This window comes from Macaca fascicularis, chromosome 5 (assembly GCF_037993035.2).
Source record: "Macaca fascicularis isolate 582-1 chromosome 5, T2T-MFA8v1.1".
NCBI lineage: Eukaryota > Metazoa > Chordata > Mammalia > Primates > Cercopithecidae > Macaca > Macaca fascicularis.
Window position 1 is genome coordinate 156,540,225 of NC_088379.1, and position 16,615 is coordinate 156,556,839.

General features: G+C 37.6%; 1 protein-coding gene across 3 annotated transcripts in view; it reads left to right on the forward strand.

The window, feature by feature from the left end:
* The window catches only part of FHIP1A (FHF complex subunit HOOK interacting protein 1A), a 264,968-nt gene that overhangs the window by 220,384 nt on the left and 27,969 nt on the right, over window positions 1-16,615 (forward strand). For all 3 annotated transcript variants that reach the window (XM_065545584.2, XM_045392945.3, XM_045392946.3), the window contains one exon: window positions 8,706-8,873. In XM_065545584.2, coding sequence (XP_065401656.1) covers window positions 8,706-8,873 — 168 coding nt within the window. The remainder of the gene's footprint in view (window positions 1-8,705; window positions 8,874-16,615) is intronic.

Genomic DNA, 16,615 nt, shown 5'->3' on the forward strand with positions numbered 1-16,615 from the left:
CTTTCCCTGCACTCTCCTAAGAGAACATTAAAAATTTATCAGCAGCAAAGGCCCTGCAAGCTTTTCTTCAAGTAAGAAAACCAAAAAGCAAGGAAAACAGAGAAGGAGTTTAGTCTGTTTATCTTCTGACTATAATTTTCTCTCGCCCCACACTAACTTTTTTTGAGGGCTTGCTGTCCCGTCATTTTTGTGTCTGACTTGCATTTCGGGTGAGGTAAAGTGGAGTCATTCTGCTGGGATGCTCCTCTGGATTATCCAGTGGCAGATGATGTGCAGGTTTGGGACAACAGAGAGGAACAACCAGAATGACTGCAATTATTGAATTTGTTTGGGCAGATGCATGTGTGTTTTCTGCCTTCCCATTGTATTGAGGTCTTTCCAGTGCTCGTGGAAAATAAGCGAGGAGTGAAATCTGTCTTTTATCATCAGAGCTTGCTTTGTTACAGTTTTAGTGTCTAGGAAAATGGGTCTACATTTAAATTCCTCTCCCGAATGATACATTTAACCCATCAGGGAGATTGAGCTGTGTGCATGTGGTGGCGGGGCGGAGGGATGGGGGAGGAGTTGAGGCGGTTGCGTGGAATGGCAGGCATTAGATGCTGCCTTCTTCCAGTGGTTCTCAGATGCTTCATTCTAGAGAAGCTGCCGGTTGGGGTTCTGGCCCATGGACCATTTCCCCTCCACTGTGGGTTTTAAAGTCAGTCTCATCAGCATTCAGTAGTATTGTCTTATTAATCAGGAAGATAAATAGGGAGAAGCCTGAGGAAGCATTTCTTTTTTTTTTTCCAGCGGATCACTTTTCGAGGTTGCCATAATTCAAGAGCATGGCATGAGTTACACTCTGTATTTTCAATGAAATGTTACTCACTATAAGTGGAAAATTTCCCCTGCTGTTCCGGCATTGTAAAATTAATATAACTACCCTGCTAAGGAAGGCATCCCCAACATGGGCTGTGAAAATCCAGTGTTTCTATTAGTAACAGGGCTGCTGATTTCCGTCTTGACACATTTATTGATTACTCTGAGTACCTGGCGGTGCATCAGGTCCTTTGAGAGTTCACATTGCAGGTCAGATGTAGTCATTTCTGCAGTAAGTTTGCGATCTTAAAGGATGAATGTGTGTATTATGAAAACTGAGAAAGGGAACTGACAGCCTAGAAAAGGGAAGTCTGAGAGGTTTAATAAGAATTCCGGAATAGGAAAGTTGAGTTTTGCGGGGACAGCATTTCTCCGTCACCACTTATTAAGATGAGGGCAGAGTAAGGTACAATTTAAATTACAGCAGGTGGAATCTCCCTTTATAATGAGGAGTACTTTCTTCTGATTCAAAAATTATGAGCCTCGACTAAGCTGTGTTGCCCAAAGAAGCTGTGTAATCTCTGTTTGAGTTTGAAAGAAGGGTGTCGTGGGTGTTTGTGTTTTGGCAGCCCAGCACCAGACCTCTTTTTCTTTCTAAGCCTGTCTCTCCAGCCTTCTGGTGATTCTGTGAGCCACCCCTTCAGTAAGTATCTTTTTTGCTTGGACCATCTGGAGTTAGTTCTCATAAGATTGTTGGGACTCAAATAACCGAAACAATATGCTTAGAATAGTCCTTAGTTACCTACTAGGTGCTCAATAACTGGTCAGTGATGTTGTTTTCATTGTTTCTCAAATTGTCTGAGAAGTTGGAATAAAAAAGGGACCCTTTCTGGAACAATTAGTAAATAGGAAAGAGAAGAACCAAGTGGTCTTTGGAATACCCCTCAGATCTTTGTTTCTGAGCCAAAATGCCCCCATATTTCCTTGTTAATACCTCAGGACCATGCTATGAATTACCTTTCTTATGGAGTATTTGGGTATTCAATAGTTAAACTTTATTAGGTGAGGTTCAAGTATAATGGATCATATACTGCATTATACTCTAATAAATTATGTCATAATGAAGCTATAGGGTACAAATTATGCACACATAGTATAGACATAGCCAAATGACTATAGACATAGGCATTTGCTGAAACCTCCAAGGAGAGAGGTTTATGATAAGCAAGCGAAAATAACTTTTGATGTGAAAAAAGCAGTAACCCTTCAACTTGGCCAACCCTAGTTGCAGCATTGGCCCATTGGACATAGGACCATTTTTATTGGCAATGACAGCTTTATTCTTGTTCTGTCAGTATTGGTCAGCTCGTCCTGTGGGATTAAAATGAGGTTTAGATTGGCTAGCATTGGCAAATACAGATGAAAATATGTTTTAGGGAGTTTCTGTGTCCCCTTTAACTACAGCCTGTTCTAGGACACACTGAATCTTTGGGGCTGATGTAGCCCATCCCTTGTGACCACCTCAAAAATCTTCTGATTCTACAAAATGCCTGGGAGGGAATGGGGAGGGAGTGGAAATGGATGAGGTGTTCATTTTCTATAAGGGGTGGTTGTACTTTCCCCCCACAACTCCCAAAAACATGTACAGACAGGCAAATTTTGTTCTTTTGCCACCAACACTCCCACCGACTTCCTGGTCCTTCTTCTTTTTTTTTTTTTTTTTGCCTCCATTTGGCTTATTTTAAACTGAGCGCCCAAGTCAGGAAATAATAGCCATCCTTTACTGAGTCCCTTCTATGTGTTGAGATTTATGTGTATTCTCTTTAATCCTCTTAATACTTTCAAACATATTGGATTATCCCCATTTTGCAGAGGAGGAAACAGGCTTAGAGAGATCAAATAACACAATCAAGGTTATACAGGTAATAAATGTTAGGATTTGAACTCTAGTTTGTGTAGCTCCAAAGCCTCTCCTTTCTGAAAACCACTCTCTGTTATCTTGCTCTCACTGTTTTCCTGAAAACCTCATTTTCTACTCAGGGCTGGCAACCATATTCCCTGCAAGGCTAACATAACTCCTGGCATAGACCTCACATAGGTTCAGGTTTTAAGTAGAATTTCCTAATGCATTTGGCTTCTGCTTACAACAGCAAAGCACTCAGAATTGTGTTTTGTTCATCTTTCTGTCCCCAGGACCCAGTGCAGAGCTTTCACACCTGCATAAATGTTTGCTGAATAGGGCCATTCCTGATATGTTCCCATTGCGAGGAGGTGTAGGAAAAGTTAGGAACCCCAAAGGTGCAGCATCCAGAGCAGTTGACAATATTCATGACAAGGTAATCTGAACACTGAGAACAAAATGGAAAATGCAGAAAAACAATCAACCAAATCCCAGATAATAAAGTTTGTACTTCGGGGACAGGTAGTCAGTGTTTATTCAAGTACCTCAAATTTGGGCCAGTTAAATGCATTGAGATCTGCTCCAGGGAAGCAGGGCTCAGTGAGAAAGCCACATGGCCTTGGGAGCACCACCACTCCCTGTGGTTTGAGTGGCACTGCCTCCCACGTTGTGTCACTGGTGCCTGATTTTCCCCAGGCAGACAAATCCCAGCTCCTACTTCCACTGGGGAGATGAGCGGTGTTTCACTATTCAGGGCCTGGGAGGACCCTGAAAAGCCATTTGTTCACTGCTTCCCTTTTCTCCCAGAAGATATAAATTTATTATACTGATATATTTAATGTATTACAGATCCATTGAAGAAATGCTGGGAGAAAAGGGGCAGAGACTGGCTTTTATTTTAATACACTTTCCTTAAAATATGTTACTGAAATCCTCATTGTAGCCACTCTGTTTCCTCCTTCCTCAAATATTTTAGGAATAAATCAGTAAACTTGCTGACTTTGGCTGTCACCTCCATTCACCTCCCCAGCTGGCCTCTGGTGGTGCTAGCAGTATAGCGTGTGGCCTAGAGGTCGGGGAGCAGAAGGGAGGCATAGGGGAGCCGACGGGAGGGAGCCAGAATCATCAACTGCAGACTATTTTCAGATCTGGAGTCATTGAACACTTTCTGTCCTGAATTTTTGGCTGAAACAGTAGAGCTGCTTGCTGAGAACCAGGGCGTCTGTCTTCCCTTTTGTACTTGAATGTTCTTAGCGCTTCATGTCCTTGGAGGGGAGAAGATGGCTGCAAGGAGCCCATCCAGCTGCTGCCCTTGGCTGCAGGTGGGTGGATGTGCCTCCCGCCTGTCCGTTGGCTTGGCTCTCTCTGGCAGCAGCAGGTGGGCTCGTAGCCTGTGTTCCATGTTAAGACCCTTTCACTCCTGTTTTGTGTGATCCAGCCTTGTCATTCTTTTCCCCTCTGCTGATTTCAGTGGGAGCTTTACTCTGGTTGGACCCACTGGGGCTGATGACTCACTGATGACCCAGGTGAACCAGCAGTTAGCTAGTTTTTTCCTCTGTTATCAAAAGAAAAGCCAAGGAAGGGTGGCTTCTAACTTGGAGAGGGTGCCACAGTCACCTGACCCCACTGCCTGCCACCTGCCTGAGTGACAGAAGGTAGGATCCATCTGTTTGTTCCAATGTGACTAGATCACAAAAAAACAATTAGCAGGTTGGAAATGTATTTTTCAGGACACACATAAACCTGCCATTACAGGGAGGATTCTGGTGCTAATTTAGATGCAAATGGAATGGCCCAACCAGAGCTGATTACAGAAAGGTCAGAATGTCTATATGCTCAATTTCACTCCTATGCTGTGCAATAAGTTAATGTGCTGCTGCAGTTGTGGGCATGATAGCTGGCTTCGGTTCTGGCTTTAATTCTTTTTAGAGAGCTTTGGTTTTATAGAAGTAGAATGTGATGCGTGGTGTCACCTCCTCCCTTCCCACCCACCTCCTTTTTAAAAGAAAACACACTGTCCATTTTGCCTATTTCTGAGAAGCTTGAAATTCTAATAAAAAATAAAAACACACTTTTGGAGCTCTTAGTGTAAGACTAAAAAGAGTAGATTGATTGTAAATTCAGTTGCCATCCTGTTCAGAAAACTGATCTCACCTATGTGTGCACTTCTTCCAGGCCAGACCATGCTGGGTTATAGCCTGGAGCATAGGGAACTGGTGATGAGAACTGGTGGGTGAAAGGATGGCGTAGATGATGGTTAACTGTGCTCCTGTGGTGTTTTTTAGATGTTTTTAGCTGCAGCTCACAGTCAGAAATAATATTTTGCATGTTTGCATATATATGTATATTCACTGAATTTGCAGGCAAAGCCCATATATTTAATATATTGCATTATGTATATTTTCAACAAAATATGTATACACAAGTTTGACAAAACAGGACTTGCCCTTACTACGTGCAGGGTACTCTAATATTTTCTATTGGAATCTGGTCTAAACCATTAATGGACTAATAAACTGAATTAACTACCCACTCTTGATCTCAAACTGTAGTTTCAAAAACACCGGCTTGAGGGATTGGTGAAGATTCTTGGCATGAAGAAGGACCCAGACAAGGGCTATAGGAATGTACAGAAGACGGACAGAAAAAGATTTATTTCCAAGGATGGACTAAACGGGACTCAATAGCAGTAAAGTCAAGTACCTGAGTCAGGCCTCTATTCTGGAACTTGGGTTGAAAAGTAATCACATAATAGCACCTAAGCAGATATGTTCTTTAGAGTAACAACTGTTCTTATCTTGTCAAGGATAATTATTCGTTTGTGGACACTGAGTTTTCTTTAGGTGATTTCAGTCATTGTGGCCCACCTTTAGTATGAAATAACATTCTTAAGCTTTAGTATCCCTAAACTTTATTATTGTGTGTGATATGGCAGTAAGGTAGAACGTCATTTACTGTTTCTGTTAGCATTTCTATGTAAATTCGTAGCTACCTGCAATTCTTTATAGAACAAGTTAAATAAATATTGATAGTCATCTCTAAGACAGAGATCTTACTTATATTAACAGTGGACTGTCCTTCATAATGGGTGCATGAAGAAGACGCTACTTTACAGTCTTGCTAACACTTCTTTGGGGCATTAGCAGAAGATTTTGTTTTACATTCTGCACAGCAGAGCATCTTTTCCCTTGTGGTTTATTGTTAGCTTTCCAGTGATCACGCTTAGGCTCTGGTCTCATCCTCGTTAAGGAGGTTGCCTATTTGGGGGGATTAGAGGAAGTTTCTGAAAGTAAGATAATGGGACAGGAAAAGATTTTCTGGTATAAAAATCTCCTAAAGGCTCTGAGGATATGGTGGAAGGAAAAGATGGAAGGAGAAGGGGGCCAGATTTTCCTGATTTGGGTATTAGTTTAATGTGAGTATGATCTCATTTCATAAAAATATGCAACTTAATGCTTAATGGACTTGGGTTTTTAATATTTATAGCATGTTATATAAATATTATCCCTCCAAATGCTTCTTAAATCCTCTTAGCTTATAAATGACAGCTTTGATTTCTAAAAAGAAATGAAATCTTTTCATTTATCCAGCCTAACAGTAGTAAACAATAGATACTTAATGCCCTCCTTTCACGTTAGGCCACAGAGACTGAGACTATAGTCTAAGGAGTTGATTGCTGTGCTTTCGAGCTTACTAAGGTCATATGTAACTTAAGAGGGGAAAAGCTGATGCTACATTATTGGTACAAGGGCTGGAATTCTGTATGACACGTCAGTTCAGCAGTGTTCCGTAGATAAGTTGAAAATACTGTATTACAGAAACTACATACATAGCCTGTTTGGAATGATTATGCAACTTTTTTCTAGTGATCAAGGTTGTTGGGGAATTAGATTTTCACCTAAATCATTTAGGATTAAGTTTCTGCTAAAGGATCCCAAGTTTGCAGTAGTGAAGTGGATGTGGGCTAATGTAGGGTTGTTGTGAGTCATTTCCCCCTTAGCCATGATTGGTGACATCAGTTATTACAGAGATCTTTATAAAAAATGTCTTTACTCTCTGTGGCCTTCAGGACACATGTGGAGGATAAAGAATAATCAAAAGTTAAACTAAACTCTGGCAAATATAAATCACTAGATCTTTGGGGCTGTCATTCACTCAGGAAGAAGTATGTTCTGTGTGCCAGGCTTTGTACATTGCATTGGGGTAATAAAGGAAAAGACACAGTGTGCATCCCAGGACAACATTAGGAGTGCTCCATACATGGGACTAGAAAACATCAGGAAACACAAAGACGGAAGTAGTTTGTTTCAGAATCAGGGGCAGACCATGAAAAGCACTCTTCCCAGTGCAATTTATTTGTTAAATGGTTGATGGTTACCTGTTTCTATTGCTATATTTGGGCCACAGAGAGCTCTTTACAGTTGATCAGATGACATAGGGGTGTATTGAATGTCTGAGAGCTTGCATTGTTGGCACTAAGCTGGGGGAAGGGAATTTGCGCTACGATATGTACTCAGACCACTGTGGAATGACTTCTCATTAGATTCTAATGCACTGGATAAGCATGCCTTGCTTAGGATAAAGAAAACAGACACACTGACTTGGTAATATTTTATCCACCTGGGCTCATCTATCCAGAAGATAGCTGAGCACCAGAACTTTTTAAAAGTAATTTAAGCAGCCAAAATAGATAGCTCCAAGCCTTTATGCACAGATGCATCCACTCAGGGCTCATCTACACTTATGTAGCAGATCTGGACATCTGGTTTCTAAACTAATCTGTGGATTTTGAAAGCTGAAAATTAAAAGGGGAAGAGGAATGGAATATAAAAGGAATGGCCCAGTAACCGTAAGATAATGTGACAACTAATGCTTTTAAAGGAAGAGAAAGAAAGAAGATTTTAAAAAATGGAAAAGGGAAAATAAAAATCACTCAAATTATATTGCCATCTGTTTTGTTTAGAATCGAGTGCATTTGACTCATGGTGGAGGGATTGCTAAGATTTCTAGGGTGTGTGGTATTAGAATCTGAAAGTTTGAACTATTTCTCTGGTGATTTTCATGGTTTCAGGTGTGGCTGTTTCTTTATGCTTCTGCGGGGCAGTTCATGACCCTGGGAATGACCTCTATTCATCAAGAGATGATATATTCTCATCTTAGGAGGACAAAGATGCATATGCTAGCTCTTAAAATACTCATAATAAAAAATGTTTACGGTTAGAATTTTGATACTTGAAGCATCAAATCCTCAGCTTCTTGAAAAACTTGGCTCTTCAGAGTCTTATTCACTGAAAAATTGACATTTTACTACATGAGAAAATTACACCAGGTAGCAAATATTAATTTGTATTATAAAAAAGTCACAGTTACTTTATAAGCAGTGAGTTCTTATAGTACTTTATAAATAACATTTTATGTGTATTATTCAGTTATAAAAAATTTGACTTGCGTCTCTCCAGAAACACATCTGAACATCTGTAGTACTTTGTGTCTGTACTGTTCCTTTGCAATTTATTTTATCATTTTGCTTGTTATAGCTCATCTTCCTGGACATAAAGAGTGTTCTTATGTTTTCAGCTCCTTGTACATAATAGGTCCCAATAAATGTTTATTGAATGACTAATAATGAAACAAGTTACTCCGAGCTTTCTAATTAATCCTTTACAATCCATGTAAATACTTTCCATTATCTTTTTTCTTCATTTCTGATTATACTCTAAAATCTTTATGGTATTTGAACTGCATTTGATGATTAGAATTGTCAGAACACTTGAATTGATTCTTTATGCCTTTCTTTTTCCTTATTGAATTAAAGGGTGGAAACAGCATGAGGTATTGTGGAATGTGAATAGGTTATGGGTTTCAATAAAGCTCTGAAGTGTGTTTTCGTGGGCAGTTGTGTTCTTGCCTTGATGGGGTCACTGTGGTGAGGCTGGGGCCACGGGAGAGGCGTGTATCACAGCATCAAGAGGATGCTCACCTGCACTCACTCTGTTGTTGGTTCTAGGTGACTGTGGAGGAGGTCATGACCACAACTGCATATCTGGACCTTTTCCTGCGTAGCATCTCTGAGCCAGCACTACTTGAGATCTTCCTCCGTTTTATCCTATTGCACCAGCACGAGAATGTCCACATCCTAGACACTCTCACGAGTCGAATCAACACCCCGTTTCGGGTAAGGAGAGCGCCAGAGGAAGGGAACTTGCAACTAAGAACAGATTTCAGGAGAGTTTGTTTTGGGAATGTAATTATGAATATTCTCTTTTGCTCTCTCACTCTCTGTTTTTTGTTTTTGTTTTTTGTTTTTGGTTGTTGTTGTTCTGTGGCCATTACCTTCTTTCTCTTTGGTTAGAGATGAATGGGATAATGTGTTTTGCTCTCAAGGATCCTTCTGTCAAAGAGGTGACACTTACTGCCTTTCATAGGACATCTTTTGTGATTTCTCTGTTTTAGTACTTTCTTCTGTAGAACTAGCAGAATGTACTTTTGTGGGGGCAAGATGCAGGGGAACACGTGGACCTAAGCGCAGATAAAGCCAAGGAACCAGAGTGCATCAGGTCTGGGTATTAGAGATCATATTCCTGTCCATGAGTTTTCCTGAAATGGAAGTTTGGAAAGTTGTGAATTTGGGTGGTCATTCTTCATTTTGAAGCTGTGATTAACTTGAAAAATACTCCTCCCCAAAGGCTGTCCCTATTTAATTGCAATTCTTGTTTTAAGAGCAAAAGAATGAGAATGTGTATATCATTCAGTTTGTAACATATATAGAGATAATATGTATAACAATAATTGCACAAAGGGGGAAAGAGGGAATAGACTTATATAGGAGTAATATTTCTATATTTCACTAGAGCTAATTTAATATAAATCCGAAGTAAATTCTGGTAAGTTAAAATGTATACTGGAAGCACTAGAGCAACCACTAAGAAAATAATTTAAAAATATAGTGGAAAAATCATTTAAAGGAATTAAAATGTTATACTAAGAAAATATTCAATTAGCACTACACTTAAGAGCAACATAATACACATTCTCCTCCAATGTACATGGAATATTCTCTAAGACAGACCATATGCTAGGCCATATAACAAACCTCAGTGAATTTAAGAGGATTGAAATCATGCAAAGTGTGTTCTCTGATCATAATGGATGGAAATTAAAAAAATATTGACAAACAAATTTGGGAAATTCACAAGTATATGGAAATTAACACACTTCTAATCAGTGGGTCAAAGAGGAAATCACAAGGGAAATGAGAATTTACTTTGAGATAAATGAGAATGAAGACAAAATATACCCAGACTTATGAGATACAGTGAAAGCATTGTTTAAAGGGAAATATATAGTTGTGAACACATATGTTAAAAAAAGAAGAAAGAGCTCAAAGCAGTAACCTAAGCATCTATCATAATACACTGGAAAAAGAAGATCAAACAAAGCAGGCAAAGAGAAAACAATAAGGATTAGAGAGAAATTAATGAAATAGCAAATTTAAACAATGGAGAAAATAGGTGAAATAAAAAGTTGGTTCTTTGACAAGATTGACAAACTGTTGGCTAGGCTGATAAAAAAAGAGGGAAGTCTCAAATTACTAAAATGAGAAATGAAAGAGGAGGATATTATTATCAACCTTACAGAAATAAAAACAATAAGTGAATACTATGAGCAACTATATGCCAAAGGATGACTTAGATGAAATAGAAAAATTCTAGAAAGACACAAACTTGTGAAATGGAAAATCTAAATAAATTTATATCAAAATAAGATTAAAATAGAAATTAAACAAACTACTCATAAAGGAAAGCCCAGACCCAGATGGCCTCACTGGTGAATTCTTTCAAACATTTAGGCACTAGTTAAAAAGTAAGGTCAGCAAAATGGTGGAATAGGAAGACTCAGGCCCTTATTCCCTCACAGAGAAACCCACTTAACAAAAATGTATGGACCAAATTGCCTTTGTGAGAACTTCAGAAACTTTGTAAGAACACCAGTTAAGAGGTTGTAGCACAAAGCCAAGAAGAGACATATTGAAGTGTGCAGGAAAATAGGTGGCATTATTACCTGCTCTAGCCATGCACCCTCCCCAACACAGTGTGGCAAGATCCAGAGAAAACTTCCGACTGCTGACTTTTACCTTGTGAGGGAAAGAGAAGAGTGAATTGCTGGCTTCACATTGCTGCTTATGTTCTGTCTGTTTTTTGGGAAAAGAGGAATAAAATAGCTGTAAGACACACAGAAAACAACAAAATGGAAATAGTAAGTCCTTCCACCTCAGTAATTATTTCAAATGTAGATGGATTACACACTCCAATCAAAAGATATAAACTGGCTAAATAGATTAAAAAACATGATCCAAGCATATACTGTCTAAAAGACACTCACTTTTGATCTAAGAACATGTATAAGCTGAAAGTCAAAAGATGGAAAAATATATCCCATGCAAATGGTAACTAAAAGAAAGCAGAGATGGTTGTACTTATATTTAAAAAATTAGATATTAAGGTAAAGAGACAAAAAAAGACACAAGAGATAAGGAATGACATTATGTAGTGATAAAAGGGTCAATTCACTAGTAAGATATAATATTATATATAACATCAGAGTTCTCAAATATATGAAGCAAACATTGACAGAATTACAGGGAGAAACAGACAGCTGCACATTAACAGGAGACTTCAATGCCCTACTTAAATAGTGGATAAAAATATCAGACAGAAGATAAAGAAGGAAACAGGATTTGAACAACACTATAAACCAGTTGGACCTAACAGACATATACCAAATACTCCACCCAGCAATGGCAGGATATACATTCTCCTCAAGTGCACATGGAACATTCTCCAAAATAGACCACTTGTGAGGTCACAAAACAAAGTTTAACACGTTTACAAAAATTGAAAGCACACAAATAATTTTTTTCTGACTGCAATGGAATGAAACTAGAAATAAATAGTAGAAGAAACAGTGGAAAAAATTATGAATACATACAAATTAAACAACACATTCTTGGGCCAAAGAAGAAATCACAAGGGAATTTAGAAAATATCTGGAGACAAGTGAAAATGAAAGCACAATATCCCCAAACTTATGAGATGCAGTGAAATAGTACTAAGAGGGAATTTTATAGCTGTAAACACTTAGGTTAAAAAAAAGAAAATCTTGAAGCAGCAACCTAACTATACATCTCCAGGAACTAGACAAAGAAGAACGAACTCAAGTCAAAGTTAGCAGAAGGAAGGAAATGATAAAGATCAGAGCAAAAATCAGTGAAATGAAGAATAGAAAAACCAATGAAACCAAGACTTGGTTTTTTGAAACAACAACAACAATATTGATTGACCCTTAGCTGTATTAACTAAGAAAAGAGAGATGACTCAAATAACTAAAATCAGAAATGAGAGAGGGGACATTACAACTTATGCCACAGAAATTAAAAAGAACATACCACAAACAATTATACACCAACAAACTGGATGATCTAGAAGACCTAGATACATTCTTAGAAGCATAGAACCTATCAAAAACGAATCATGAAGAAATAAAAAAAAAGTCTGAACAGACTTACCTCTAGTAAGGAGATCAAAGTTGTAATAATAATTTAAAAATCTTAAAGAAAAACCCAGGACCAGATGGCTTCACTGGAGTAGTCTACCAAACATGTAAAGAAGAATTAACATCAGTCCTCCTTGAATTCCTAAAAACTTGAAGATCCAGGAACATTTTCAGACTAATTTTATGAGGCCAGTATAGTCCTGATACCAAAGCTAGACAAAGGTATTTCAAGAAAACTAGAGACCAGTGTCCCTGATGACTATTGATGCAAAAATCTTTAACAAAATACTAGCAAAAAGCATTAAACAGCACATGATAAGGATTGTACAACATGACCAAGTGTAATTTATTCCTAGAATACAATGATGCTTCACCGTATGAAAGTCAATCAGTGTAATATACCATGTTAATAGAATGAAGGACAAAACCCACAGGGTCATCTCAATTGATAGAAAAAGCACTTGACAAGATGGATTAGAGACTTAAATCTTAGACCTAATACCATAAAAACCCTAGAGGAAAACCTAGGTAGTACCATTCAGGACATAGGCATGGGCAAAGACTTCATGTCTAAAACACCAAAAGCAATGGCAGCAAAAGCCAAAATTGACAAATGGGATCTCATTAAACTAAAGAGCTTCTGCACAGCAAAAGAAACTACCATCACAGTGAACAGGCAACCTACAGAATGGAAGAAAATTTTTGCAATCTACTCATCTGACAAAGGGCTAATATCCAGAACCTACAAAGAACTCAAACAAATTTACAAGAAAAAAACAAACAACCCCATCAAAAAGTGGGCAAAGGATATGAACAGACATTTCTCAAAAGAAGACATTCATACAGCCAACAGACACATGAAAAAATGCTCATCATCACTGGCCATCAGAGAAATGCAAATCAAAACCACAATGAGATACCATCTCACACCAGTTAGAATGGCGATCATTAAAAAGTCAGGAAACAACAGGTGCTGGAGAGGCTGTGGAGAAATAGGAACACTTTTACACTGTTGGTGGGATTGTAAACTAGTTCAACCATTATGGAAAACAGTATGGTGATTCCTCAAGGATCTAGAACTAGATGTACCATATGACCCAGCCATCCCATTACTGGGTATATACCCAAAGGATTATAAATCATGCTGCTATAAAGACACATGCACACGTATGTTTATTGCGGCACTATTCACAATAGCAAAGACTTGGAATCAACCCAAATGTCCATCAGTGACAGACTGGATTAAGAAAAGGTGGCACATATACACCATGGAATACTATGCAGCCATAAAAAAGGATGAGTTTGTGTCCTTTGTAGGGACATGGATGCAGCTGGAAACCATCATTCTCAGCAAACTATCACAAGAACAGAAAACCAAACACCGCATGTTCTCACTCATAAGTGGGAACTGAACAATGAGATCACTTGGACTCGGGAAGGGGAACATCACACACCGGGGCCTATCATGGGGAGGGGGGAAGGGGGAGGGATTGCATTGGGAGTTATACCTGATGTAAATGACGAGTTGATGGGTGCTGACAAGTTGATGGGCGCAGCACAGCAACATGGCACAAGTATACATATGTAACAAACCTGCACGTTATGCACATGTACCCTAGAACTTAAAGTATAATAATAATAATAAATAAATAAATAAATAAATAATAAAAAAATAAAAAAAAGAAAAAGAAAAAGCACTTGACAGATTCAACACCCTTTCATGATAAAAGCACTCAACAAACTAGAAATATAAAGAAACAACTTCAACATATTAAAGCCCTTATATGAAAAGCCCACAGCTAACATCTTACTCAATGGTGAAAGACTAAAAGCTTTTTCTCCGAAATCAGGAACAAGGCAAGGATGCCCAGTTAGAGGTCCTAGCCAGGGCAATTAGGCAAGAGAAAGAAATAAAGGCATTTAAACTGGATAGAAAGAAGTTAAATTGTGTCTGTTTGTAGACAGCATGATCATATATATAGAAAATCCTAAAGATGTCACTCAAAAACTGTTAGAACTAACAAGTGAGTTCAGTAAAGTTGCAGGATACAAAGTCAACACACATAAATAATTTGTATATATTAACTATGAACAATTCGAAAAGGAAATTTTAAAAAGCTCTTTATAATAGCATCAAAAAGGATAAAATACTTAGGAATAAACTTAACTGAGAGGGTGAAGGACTTGTGCACTGAAAACTACAAAACATTATTGAAAGAAATGAAAAAAGAACAAATAAATGGAAAGACATTCCATGTTCATGGATTGAAAAACTTATTTTCATTGAAATGGCCATGTTACTCAAAGCAATCTACAGATTCCATGCAATTTGTAACAAAATCCCAGTGACATTTTTTGGGCAGAAATAGAAAAAAATCCTAAAATTTATATGAAATCTCAAGAGACCCTGAATAGCTAAAATAATATTGAAAAAGAAGGCAAAAGTTGGAGAGCTCACATTTCCTTATTTTAAAACATATTACGAAGCTATAGTAATACAAAACAGTGTGGTACTAGTATAAAGACCAATGAAACAGAATAGGAAGCAGAATGAAACAGAAATGAACCCTTGTATTATGGTCAAATGATCTTTGACAAGGATGCCAAGACTACACAATAGGAAAGGACGATTTCATCAACAAATGGCAATGGTAAAATTGGATTTCCACATGCAAAAGAATGAAGTTGAACCCTTACTTTACACCATATAAAAAATTAACTGAAAATGGATAAAAGACCTAAACATAAGATCTGAAACTACAAAACTCCTAGAAGAAAACATGGAGGAAAACTTCATAGCAATTGATTTTGTAATAATTTATTGGATATGACACCAGAAGCGTAGGGGAAAATAGACAGATGGGAGTACATCAAACTTAACAACTTAAGCATATCAAATGAACTAATCAACAAGATGAAAGGGCAACCTACAGAATGGAAGAAAATATTTATGAGTCATATATCTGATAAGGGGTAGTATCCAGAATATATAAAAAGTTCTGTAACTCACCACCAACCAAAAATCCAAATAATCTAACTTAAAAATAAACAAAATACTTGAATATTTCTGTGAAGAAGACATACAAAGGACCACAAAACATATGAAAAGATTAGAGAAGTGCAAATCAAAACCACAATGAGATATTATCTCATATCCATTAGGGTGGCTACTATCCAAAAAACTGAAAAAGTAAGTGTTGTTGAGAATGTGGAAATACTGGAACCTTTGTGCCTTGTTTATGGGAATGTAAAGTGGTGCAACCATTATGGAAAACAGCATGGAGGTTTCTCAAGAAATAACACATAGGATTAGTACATTATCCAGCAATCCCACTTCTGGGAATATATCTAAAAGAATTGAAAGCACTATCTTGAACAGATATTTGTATACCCATGTTTATTGCAGCATCATTCACACTAGCCAAGAGGTTGAAGCAACCTAGATTGTCCATTGATGGATGAATAGATAAAAGAGTATGTTGTTATGTGTACAATGGAATGGAATGTTAATCAACCTTAAAAAAAGAAGGAAATCTTGTTACATGCTACAACATGGATGCTCTTTGAGGGTATTATGTGAAGTGAAGTAAGCCAGTCAGAAAAAGACGAACTGTAGGATTCCACTCATGTGAGGGATCTAAAATAGTCAAACTTAAAGAAACAGAGGGTAAAATGATGGTTTCCAGGAGCTGGGTGGTGGGGAAAATGGGGAGTTGTTTGGTGGTTACTGAGTTTCAGTTTTGCAAAATGTAATGTTTGAGAGATCTGTTGCACAACACTGTGAATATAGTTACCACTAGTAATTTGTATGCTTAAAAATCAGTAATATGTTAACTTTTATGTTGTGTGTTCTTTATCAATTTAAAAAATGAATAATTAATACAAATTCTTCACAGACTCTTTAAAAAATTAGAAGAGGAGGAAATACATCTCAACTCATTCTGTGAAGCCAGTGTTAATTCTGATTCCAAAACTAAACAAAGATACCACAGGAAAACTATACACTAACTATGAATATGGGCTCCCCATATTCTCCATAAAACACTAGCAAATGAAATCTAGAATAAATAGAAGGGATTCTACACTATGATCAAATGGGATTTATCAAACTAGGATTGTAAAGCTGGTTTAAAGTCTGAAAATCAATGAATGTAATACATCATATCAAGATAAAGGAAAACACGATTATCAACAGCATACTCAACAAACTAGAAATAGAGGGGAACTTCCTAGCAATCTGATAATGGGCATCTACGAAAAAGTCAGAGCTAACATTATACTTAATAGTGAAGAATGGTTTTTCACTAAGATAAGGAATAAGATATCTTCTCTCTTCAATTCTATTCAAGATGGTACTTGAAGTTC